At 38.1% G+C, this 12207-nt stretch overlaps 1 protein-coding gene across 1 annotated transcript; it reads left to right on the forward strand.

Annotated features, from left to right (window-relative positions):
- Window positions 1-9277: 9277 nt before the first annotated feature.
- Window positions 9278-10891, forward strand: LOC131911031 (probable G-protein coupled receptor 141). Its single transcript, XM_059263011.1, has one exon. It carries the CDS (start codon window positions 9278-9280, stop codon window positions 10163-10165), a length of 888 nt encoding a protein of 295 aa, XP_059118994.1. The 3' UTR covers window positions 10166-10891.
- Window positions 10892-12207: the final 1316 nt, after the last annotated feature.

Here is a 12207-nt window from a genome sequence, read left to right on the forward strand (position 1 = left end):
CAGTTTCTTTCTGTAAAATAAGAAACTTAAGAACACAAAGCTGGGTGTGTAGGAATATGGGTAGGATTAGAGAAAAGTTCAGGGAGGGCAAAACATGATCAAAATATATTGTCTTAATTTTTTCAATAAAAAGATAATAAAAGAAAAAATGAGGAACTTTGTTATGGTAGAACCTCTTGTGGTAGACCAATGCCAACTCTCACATTCAACTCTAGCCCCAGAAAGGTTTTAAGAATGAAGTGGGAAATTATTAAATTATCACCAAAGAGATTATCCCACAACTACTCTTACAAGATTACATACAGTTACACATTGATTTAAATGATTGAATTAATGTTGGAACTCTGTGCTAGATACTCATCTGAGTACTAGGAAACAATAAGCAGTATACTTACGGTCCTGTGAAATGTATCTTTAGAGAGTTGTAGATAAACCAGCCATTTCTAATTCTCAAAACTCTGACACTGACTCAGACTTCAAAATGCCAGAGGCCAAGCCCACGGAGAGACGGAGGGCAGAATATTTCAGGAGAAGAGAAGCTGGGCAATAGCTGTGATCATAAATGGATCATAAAACTGCAGGTGGAAATCATACATAAAGAAATTGAACAGGGCAGTGTGGCAGAGACCCAGGCAGCCTCACAACACTGTAACACTCAGAGATGGGGTCCTCAAGGAAGTAACATCGCTGAGCAAACTGACAAAGCACAACCTAATATGCAGAACAGAGAAAAACACCATTTCAAGCAGAGAGAGAAGCACAAAGGGCATAATGCATAAAGACCTGAGTGTACTCCAGGGGTGGCAGGGCATCCTGTGAATTGAGGTCTGATCTCTTTCTTCAGCAGAGTTTTCCCACAGGTCTAATCTCAAATCTCTCTCTTGCTCTACTTAAATTTTATTCTTAGGCTGAGACAATGGCTCAGTGGGAAAGTACTTGCCATACAAATGTGAGGAACTGAGTCTGAATTGCCAGACACCATGTCAACTGAGATGGGAGGTGGAGACATGAGGATGCCCTGAAGCCTTTATGGCCAGTTAGTCTGTCACACACAGTCGCTAACAACAACAATATAGACCCTGTCTCAAAGAAGGTGGAAACTGAGGTTGCCCTTCTACTGCCATGGTATATGCACATCTGTGCCCACAGATGTATATGCACTCATATCAGGTTGTCCTTCGACTTCCATAGCATATGTACATCTGTGCCCACAGATGCATATGAACGTATATCAGGTTGTCCTTCTACTTCCATGGTATATGCATGTCTATGCTCACAGATGCATATGAACTTATATCAGGTTGTCCTTTGACTTCCATGGTATGTACACATCTATGCCCACAGGTGTATATGCACTCATATCACACATATATTCACCACATATGCACACACATACACACAGAAATAAAAATTTTAAAATGTACTTATTTTCTTGTCAGTTGTAAAGAACACTCTGCCAGGAAAAGATACCCAGCTAGCCTGCAGTATTTATAGAAGATTTGTTCTCAATAGAATCCTTTGATGTCACAATCTATGGTTCTCATGTCTCTTGTCCATTATACAAAATAGGGCAGTATTATCAAATTACCATCTCATTCCCACCTATTCGATACCTATTACCATGTAAATGCTACCTAATAGTTATGGCTTTAGAGAATAATGTCACTAAAATGTTTACATGTTTAGTACAGGCAGTTTTTTCCCAAATAGTTTACACCTGGTCCTGAAATCTGATCATGTGATGCCCACAAGAGGGGAGAGCAGACTGGGCATATGCACATATTTAAAGATGAGTATCCATGACTCATAACCACTAAAGACTTTGGTGTGCCAACTGTGGTTTTATTATTTGAAAACAATAAATATATATTATATACTATATAAATATCTAGTGTATATTATTCTCTATATACTAGAAAATCAGCCAAAGAATATGCTTTTTGAAAATATACTTTGGTTGACTCCTGAGGATATTAAAAAGTTCTAGCCTAGGGCATCTTCCCTGGGAGGAGGTGTTAGAGGGACACTGGGCTTCTTCAAGCTTTCATCTGCAGAGAGAAGAAGAGTAATTTGTTTATTCTCCTCATTCCAAATCTCATATCTTTATAATAGAAAATTTGTTTCTGCCTCTGAGAGCATGAGGCAGAATGGCTGTGCACACACACTTAGAGAGAAGTAAATGACAGAAACCGAGAACACCGAAGCCAGCCACCGACATCAAGAACGCTTGAAGTCCCCTACACTGCATCTAGGATCCAGGATGACCTAGTCTCTGGGCATTTATGATCACATAGGTCACCAATGCTGGCATTTCTCAGGACTATATGACATAGAATGTAAATATGTTTACGAGGGATTCGTTTCTGATTTTGTCACCAATTTCCCAAGGACATTTCCAAGCAGCAGTTGAGTAACAACGACAACGGCTGGTGATTTCTACCCTATTCTTTCAGGAGCAGAGACAACCCATCTAGGGACATCTCAAAAGACATCTTCCATAGAAGGGTACACAGCATCTCCTCTAGAGACATCTGCTTCCTGTACGTACCTGATGAGGATGTATTGACCTTGTCTTCTGAAAAACGACAGACGAACAATTAGTGTCCAAGTAGACTTTAGACCATGAGGTGAGGACAGAGTGACTATACATCAGAATTTGGAGGGCTGGGGTGATAGGTCAATGGTTAAGAGGATTACTGCAGTTCCGGAGGACCTAACTTTTAGTTCCTAATAGCCATGCCAGGTGGCTTAACACTGCCTGTAACTCCAGCTTCCGGGATCCAACACTCTCTTCTGGCCTCCAAATGTATTCATACCCATATGGGCATATACATGTAGACACATAAATAAAAATAAATAAGTCTTTAAAGCATGAATTTTGAGTTTATGGGATTTTAAAAGTATTTCTATTTGAACGTTTAGTTCCATTGCAAAACCAAGGTTTCAGAGGTTATCTCAAGCTTCCCACAGTCCTCAGCAAGACAAACAGCAGTAATGCTGGCAGGGATGCTGAGGGGAAAAGATCCTGTAGATACTGGTGCAGCCACCATGGAAATCCATGTGTAGGTCCCTCAAAAAGCTCAAAGTAGACCTACCATGTGTCCCAGACATAGCACTCTGAGCATACACCAGAAGGATCCAAGCCATTGTGCTACAGAGACACTAGCACAACCTTGTTACAGCTGCAGTGTTCATAATAGCCAGGAGGATGAACCAGCCTACATGCCCAATAGCAGGTGAATGATGAAGAAAATGAGGAATATACACAATAGTGTTTTGATAATAAAGAATAAAATCATGTCAGTTTCAGGAAATGAATAGGATTCTAAATCATCGTGGTATGAGAAATATGCTGGATTCAAAAAGGCAAATATTGTCTCTTCTCTAATATGTTAAACAGAGTGTGTGTGTGTGTGTGTGTGTGTGTGTGTGTGTGTGTGTGTGTATACATGCATATAATAACAGTAGGGACTATTTGAAAGGAAGAAGGAGACAATGAATGGGGAAAAAGGATACGAGAAAAGTTAATCAGCAAAATTCAAGAAAAAAAATATAATATACTTGTATTAAAATGTCAAAAGTATTCATTTTGTGTAGCAAAAGAATGTTAATCCAAATATTAAAATAAACAGTAGAAAACAAATTAACTGCTATGCATACAGAAACCCTCCTAACGTGAATCCTTGTGGAGTGGGGATGCTATTTTGGAACAAGAGCTGTAGTTTTCCTCCTTGACTGCCCCAAACTAATTCTTCAGCCTGTGATAATGTCCTTAGCTCTGAAGTTTCAGAGGCTTTGTTTGTTAAATAAGATTGCATTACCCTGAAGTAAATTACTTCTAAGGATTAGGGATTTGCTGTTTCTCTTTAAAGAATCCTCATGTCTGCATGGAGAAAAGGCTGAGTCTGACTGTGGGTGGAGACAGTGTGGGGTTGCTGCGTTCTTCCTGCTGTGATAGAACATATGTACATTTTAGCAGAAATCTGTGCCAGCAGTGTGAACAGTAGGTGCGCAGTGCATACATAGTTCTCGGTTGCAGTTGTTTTATTTTCATTCTCTGCTGTTGGTTGCATTGAACCTGTTTCCCAGTTTTCCTTCCTCATACAAGCAACCGCTAAACATAGCCCCGTTTCTATGGGAACATACTTTAGCATAGAGATTCCAGAAACAGATTTTATTCTAAAAATAAAGATTGTCAGATTAATACATCCAAATCTGGGCTGTGACCCAGATTTTGTATTTTATGAATTAATTTGACTTAAAAAGAGATGCTTACAATTGGTTGGAAATTGTTTCCATGTGATTTTTTTTTCCCTAGCTGAGTTGAGCTGGTAAAATTTTAACTTTCTTAGTGAGAGTCAAATTTTTGTCCTTTGTTTAAAGTTTTATTTAAATAATTAGGCAGAAGGGTCTGTTACATGTAGATTCTGTAATTTTACATCTTCAAAGTAATAAGCACTGTTGGATGATTGAGTAGCAGATGGCACAGGTACAAGTGATGTTTATTTTTTCTAAAACAATTTGAAAACAGTCTCCATTGATGCTCGAGTGTAGGCCTTAATGAGCTTGCATTACAGCCAATAACATCTCAGTTGTTTTTAGTTTCTGCAGAACGTTGATTGGTGTGACTGGGACAGGTCTCTCTGCAACTGTTGAAGGTGTGTTGGTCCCTTTTATCTTTCTCTGGTATTAAATTCACACTTGTTTTACATTATGTTTCAATGTCTTAGGACAGCTAAAGATGACTGTGAAGTTAGGCTAGAGGGTTAGACAGCTTGTGTAAGAAGATGGGACCATTGAGAGAAACAAACCCTCGGTAGAAGTTAAAACAGTCGAAGGCCAGTCTTCAGGAGAATCATATCTCCATAAAGCAGCCTGTCTGGGAGGAGGGAGCCTCTGAACAATGGAACGTGAAGGGATACCACCAGTGAGAAAGCTGTACAGGGAGTATTTCCCCATACCTTTCTCATTCTGAGTACAGAACATTTGGGGTGGTACACAAAAGCGGGATGAGAAACCACACTGGAAGATTCCTCTACGGTTTTCATCTTAATTTTGCAAAGAAGAAATTGGGAGTGAAAACAAAAGGCTCTCCACTGAGGAGTGGTTTTGAATCCGTCCACTGTAGAGATAAAGGTCCGTTTGTGCTCAGATGACTTATCACAACTCTGCATCTCGGTTGTTGGACTTCTTGAGCCTGCAGTGCAAGGCTTGAGCTAGTCCCTCCATTCATGACCCTACTCGTGGGTCTGTTGACTGCTGTATTAGGGCAGTCTTCGTTCCAGCAACTGCTTTTACTGCCTGCTCTGGTATAGACCAACAGATGACCACAGTGCCTTGGGTTTTTCCACCAGTACCAATCACAACTGGAAAGGAGCAGGTAAGTGCTTTTGGCGGCTGTCTTTGGTTTTTGGTGGAAGGAAGTTTTGGTACTTGGTTTTAAAGAGCAAAGAAATACCCAGAATTAATGATAGGCCTTTGAAGGATAGTGGGGTTGTAGTCACAATGTATAAAGTTTTGAGAGAAAATGTGGGAAGTTTCTGAGAAATAATAAAAGGCAGAGCAAGTCTTGTGTGTCATGTGAAATGTCTTCGTGTACATTATAGAGGAGGAAATGTAAGATATCAGGAAATCGGTTAGGTACTTTTATTTGTCGATCTATTAATTTTTCAGTTAGCACACATAGGAACGTTTCGTTATGTTTTTAATCATGTGCACCGTTACGTTGCAATGCTCTTACTCGCCCTCCCCCCCACTATCTTCCTCCATTACCCCTGCTCGCCATTGTCTGTCTGTGTCCCTTCCCTCAAATTGTCCACCTTTTTATTTTTTTATTTTTATTTTTTGAACTTAATATGCTGTTTCATTTTGAAGCACATTAATATACTATATTTATTTAATACTATATCTTTATCCCCTGTCTTTTATGTTTACTTTGAAATAATGACTTAAACTACATAGATTAAACATATAAATGGACACATAAATACACATATACATACTTACATACATGTGCACACATATATGATATGGTAAGTTAAACTACATTGACTATTAAATTCCCAATAATCACTAAAGTAACAAAGCAGAACTTCATTGTTTCTATGTGAAACAGGCTTAGAAAGGGACTCAGTCAAGCTGTCTCCAGCACCACAAAGATGTTTTTAGAGGACTGGGTTATGACAGCCTCTCTCATATCCAACAGGTAGCTTGTGAACCCAGTTGTCCTGATTTTCTCCATGACAGTCTGCAGAGGAGAGAAGGAACTCAGCAGCACATGCCACTCCTGACCATGTCCTCTGGAACAATCTCTGGAACATGGCCACATCTGACTGAAAGGAAGGCTGAAAAATACTGCTTAGTTGTGTGCCTAGGAAGGATAAAGTGTAGTCGGGTTCCAAACCACCAATATTTTACTTAGTGTTGTATTCTCTTCCTATGTTTTCTTCTTAGCATGAGTAGCTATTACTTCCAAACATCCTTTATTTTGACATCTTTTGTATTTTTCTCTTCTGTGTCCTAGCTGTTTATTTTTGAGGAAGAAAAGAGAGAAGAAATTCAACCTGGGAGACAATAGGAAGCCAGTCTTGAGGTAGTTCTTTGGTATAATTGAATCTTTTTTATTTATTTATTTATTTATTTTTAAATTTTTAACAGAGTTTATCTATTACATCAACAAACAAATAAAAGCAAACAAACATGCAATCAGAAAGTTAGTTGTCATCAAGCACAAACCTTCTTGTACTCTTGGCAGTGGTATACAAAATAATTTGCAGAGTGATTTAAATTTGTGATGAAATTAAGAGTGACATGGTGTATGGGTTAGCAATTCTCACTTTGAGTTATCTTGCCTATGAAAAATATTACACAGGGACCAGGTGAATAACTCAGTGCTCATTTAGCATTTGTGTCCACCTTTTTAAATGTAGTACTTTCTGTTCTTCCTTTCTTTTAAGATCTCTTTCTCTATTGTCATGCTCTCTTTTCTAATTTCATGACTAATTTCTAATTTCTAATTTTCATACACATCTATATACCAACACATAGATGTGTGGATGCACAGAGATTATTTTATGTCTAGGTTCTACTTGCTGTACATGTCTTTTTGAGTCTTTCCTACAAGTGTCCTGATTTCAGTTTTCTATATGAATGCAATCCAAATTAATTCTTGAAGGGAGGCATTATTCAATTCTTTTTTTATAGCTAGAAGGAAGTTTAAATACCTGTCTCATTGTAAAGCAATTGCTCAATGGTGAAGCTATTTGTCTTTTCCCAAATTCTTTCCTCTGCCTTCAGGACATGCACACTTTAGCTTTGGGAATGCAAGATAATTCAGGCTTTGTTAGTTTCAAATTAATTTCAAAATTCAAATTCAGATAAATTTCAAAACTGCTTTGAGTTAGTTTCAAACTTAAATCATATACACCTAGATTTGAAAAAGACCAAAATTTAAACACTAAATTAATGTTATATTTGTTGATTTTAATATCATATAAGATAAAGTTTCATATAAAAGTAGGCATATATTACATATTTTGAATGTATGTACTTTATTAAAATGTTCATTTTGTCCATAAAAATTTATATTGTTATCGAAGTTGTAATGTTTTTAAGTTGACATAAAATCTTATTGAAGGCAATAACTATGATAGATTCAAACAAATTTAAAAATTAGCTTATTCTCTCCAAAAAAATGTCATATTTGCAGAAAAATCTCCAAACTGTTTAGATTTAGCATGTGAATGACTTCTCACTCAGACACAAATAATTCTACTCCGCCTCTCACCAGGTGGGCAAGAGGCACATGAGGACGAGCTTCAGAGCCTCGGCTGGGAGCTGGCGCTGCTAATGCCTGGGTCTCATAATATTAGAACAGAGGTCTCGAGAGATTATTGTCACTTTAAACAGTGAGATGCTTCTTAAATGCATATTGATGCAGTGACAATTTTAAATATCCTAATTATCTATGGCGACAGAGTAAAAGTTAAGCGCTAAAACTACATCTTATAACTTAATATTAAAAATCATGATTTTTTTTTATCATAAAGTTGTCTGAAGCAAACTAGCACACTGAATGTCCGAATAACCATTTCCTGCAGCCAGCACAGCCTTCCTCACTCTACAGTGGAAGCTGCGGAGTCTGCAGTGGCTCAGGGCCCATTGCCAGTCTCTAACTACAGAACTGCATGTATTTGCCAGATGGCTGAAAGCCACCCCAGTGGCTCCCTTCATGATCTGCCCCTCAAACTCTCACACTTGAAAAACTTGAATAACAACCAAGCAAACCATCCTCCAATAGCATTGCACCAAAATCTAACTCAGCAGTGCATGAAAGGATCCCGATTTAAGCAGAAATAGATAGGTCCAGGGATCCGCACATGCTAAGGAGCTTCTTGCTCAAAAACCACTCCCAGAAAATAATCTCAAATGTCACCTGACACACCTTGTATGATAATGACATGATTTGTGTGGGTTTTCTCTATATTGCTATAAATCCATTTGCCTGAAAATTGAGGGTTGTATTTATAAATCTGATCTGATGGGCACTGGGTTTCTACTGATGCCAGCTTCACTTAAATTTGCTTATTTTGTGTAACATGAATATGTTGTCTTTAAATTCTATTTATGGGCTGGGGAGAGGCTCACTGTAAGCAGGAAAGCCTGAGCCTGGATCCTCAGGGTCCGTATAAAAGCTAGATGTGGAGGCATTTGTCTGTAATCCCAGCTCTGGGAGGTGGGAGAAGGGTTTGGAGAGACAGATCTCGGATGGTCTGAGAAATTCTGTCTCAAAAATTGAAGTGGAGAGTCATTGAGGAAGACAACCTGAAGTTAACTGACCTCCACACAGGTATACATGCACACACATGTGAGCACACATGTACCACACACACAATTTATTTCAATTACTTAGGGAGTTTTGGGCTCTTGAGTTTTACATACTACATAGACATAGATATTGCTCTCTCATGCCACCCTTGTCCTGATATGTGTACAATGAACATATCCGGCTGTTGAATGCCTAGGGGTACAGCTCTGAATTTTACAGTTAAACTCAACTTCCTTATTTAATTCCATGCACTCTTGTCTCTAGTTTGTTTGAATTACTGAGTGGAATCTACAATAGTACTCCTTTTGTATGATCTCAAGGTTTTTAGAGAGTCACCAAGGATTGAAAAGTTCAATATTTGTACATGATTGCCTAGTTTTAATATGTCAATCATAATTTTATAAAACTTTTGATTTAGCAGTTTATGATCTAATTTCTTCATGACAAACCATGGGTGTGATGAATGGAACCACCGTGTCAAATGGCTCAAGTGTGGACCGAGACCACTGTGATGCCTACTGCAGAACAATTCTGGTAATAGCCTATAGTGTGGTTTTATTTGGAGGCACCCTTGGATCAGTTATGATGTCACGCATGATGTTTAAAAGGAATAGCCAATCAGCGATTGCCACGATCATCATTAATATCATTGTGCTGCACTCCCTCCTCCTGGTTACTCTGCCGTTCCGCCTCAGCTACTACCTCTCAGCAGTCTGGAAGCTTGGGTCTTTTACCTGCCGAGTGGTCAGCGGTGTCATATACGGTCATATGTACTTTACCTTTGTTTTCTATGTGGCCATTGTCACACTTCGGTTGCTCATCTATTTTAAGAAACTCCAAATGCAACAGTTACAGAAGTTCCATGCTGTGGTCCTAAGTATTATTATTTGGATGGTGGGAAGCTTCATCTTTTTGCCAATATTTTTTTTACAGTATGGCACAGATCCAAGTTATGTAGAACAACAGCGATGTTTTGAGTTTCATAGATCTCTCAACTGTACGGATATCATCATCTTGAACTACTCTATGATTGCCATTATAATGACAACAGTTCTGGTCCTCTTTCTGATACAGCTGGCTGTCATTCTGTGTTTGATAAGAGACTATTGGCCTGATATGTGGGCCCATCAAGAGTACAGAGCCCAAGTCAAGAGTTTCTTCTTTCTGATAGTCATAGTTGTCTGCTTTATACCCCACCATGCATTCAGGGTGTATTTTATTCAAAATTATCCAGAGGAAAATAATTCTAAGTTAATACTTTACAATGAAATCTGTGTTGCTTTAACAGCCTTCTGCTGCCTGGATATGTTGTGCTTCATAGGTGGCATCATCCATTAGACCTTCCTATGATTTTTTTGTGACTGCTTTAGAGAATATCATGATGAATAACATGTCAATTGAATAGGTGAGGGGCTGTTGTCATCTTAAAAATTTCCAAGCTCTGTGTTCCTGAACACCAAATTTTTAGATTTCTTTTTGCCAAAACTATTTTCTTACAAAACTTAATTAACCATAGTCATCCCCTTTACTTTGAGAACACTTACAGGCCCTAAATGTATCCCAGAATATGTTCTATTTTTTTAACATTTTAACAATCAAACACGCAATTCTTTCCAGTTTCCATTTTATGCAGTATTAACTCAGTCAATCACATCTAGTGGTTATTCCAGTATCCTATCATTTTTACTATCATTTACTCTATCAAATTTTCTCTGAATGTATTTGATTCCCCCATTCCTGGCCACCAAGATCTAGAGAGCCTATAGATAGGGGATTTACAGATAAACAGGGCTCTAAAGTTGCCTTAATTTATTCAACTTACAATTTCCTATGATATTGGTAATGGGAGGGGATCATTAGCTTGAATAGAGTGGTCAAGAGAGTTAGAAGAAACTCTTCCATGAGATTAGGCATTGGTGTGGTTCATTCTGATCAAGGTATAGTATGGACTTGGAAGGCAGAGATTAGCTCCTGATCTACCTTCAATACAACAGCAGTGAAAGACATTGGAAAAGGCATCAAGAAACTGGACCTAGGTTGAACTTGCCAATAGACTCTTTAGGCACAAACTTTTGAGGCCGTAGAGTGCTTTTTATGATTTTTCCAAAATACCCTACATATCCAAGAACCATCATATAATTAAATGAGAACCTGTGTCTGCTGTGCTCAATAAAAGCAATCAAAATAATTAACTGTATTCTGTTTGTATCATATAGAAATTGACATGTACTTATACTTTGCTTATAATAATACACACTTGAAGAATGTATTTAATTAATACCACAATCAAACAATGCTCTAGTGGCTAATAGGGGAGCATAGTTAATACAAATGAGTTTTGGACCTAGTGTGTATGGTGAATCTGTGTCTTTTAATCATTGAACTTTGAGTCAGATAATTCTTTCCATGGGTACTTTGATAGAAAAGAATGCTTAACATGTAGGATTCAGAGTAAAAGTTCTTCCTTCCCTAATTCAGTGGCATCTTTTGGAGTGCAATTTTAAGACAGGGTTACTGTAGTTGGTTTTCTTTTCTTACTCTTTTGGCTCTTTTGCTCTTTGGGGAGCCAGCCACCCAGCTCCTAAATAAATTCACATGGAGGTTTATTCTTTCTTATAAATGACCAGCCTTAGTTTTGCCTCTTGGCTTTTACCTTTCTCTATTTCTTTTCTTTCCTTCTTATTCCATGTCTGGCTGTGTGGCAGGGTGGCTGGCTTCTTCTTTTCTGGCTCCTTGATCCTCTTGCTTCTCGATCTTTTTCTCCCCAGATTTCTCCTTCTATTTATTTTCTCTGCCTGCCAGCCCTGCCTATCCTTTCTTCTGCCTTGCTATGGGCCGTTCAGCTCTTTATTAGACCAATCAGGTGTTTTAGACAGGCACAGTATCACAGCTTCACAGTTAAACAAATACAACATAAAAGAATGCAGCACATCTTTGCATCATTAAACAAATATTCCACAGCATAAACAAATGTAACATCCTTAAAATAATATTCCACAACAGGCTATTATGATTTAATGATGGAGTATACCCTGAAAAGGCTCATGTATTGAAAGCTTGGTTCCCATTTTGGTGTTCTGGAATCTTTTGGAGGCAAGACCTACCTAAAGGAAGTAGGTCAAAGGTTCTTCCTCTCTTATTTTATGCTTCTATTCCAATAGGTGAAGATGGCTATTTTCCACACACCACCTTCTATAATGATATTTTGCTCAAGTTCATGGTGTCAAACTGTGAGCTAAAATAAATCTTCCTTTAAGTTAGTTTGTTAGTTACTTGGTTACAAAATCACAAAGTGACTCATTAAAAAAATGATACCAGAACACAGAGTCATTGTTATTTCTATGCCTGATCATATGGTTCTTGGGCCTTTGGAACTGATT

Source organism: Peromyscus eremicus, chromosome 5 (assembly GCF_949786415.1).
Source record: "Peromyscus eremicus chromosome 5, PerEre_H2_v1, whole genome shotgun sequence".
NCBI lineage: Eukaryota > Metazoa > Chordata > Mammalia > Rodentia > Cricetidae > Peromyscus > Peromyscus eremicus.

Excerpts from the sequence above, each read along its gene's own strand:
- LOC131911031 (XM_059263011.1), top strand. The coding sequence starts at position 9,278 with ATGGGTGTGATGAATGGAACCACCGTGTCAAATGGCTCAAGTGTGGAC.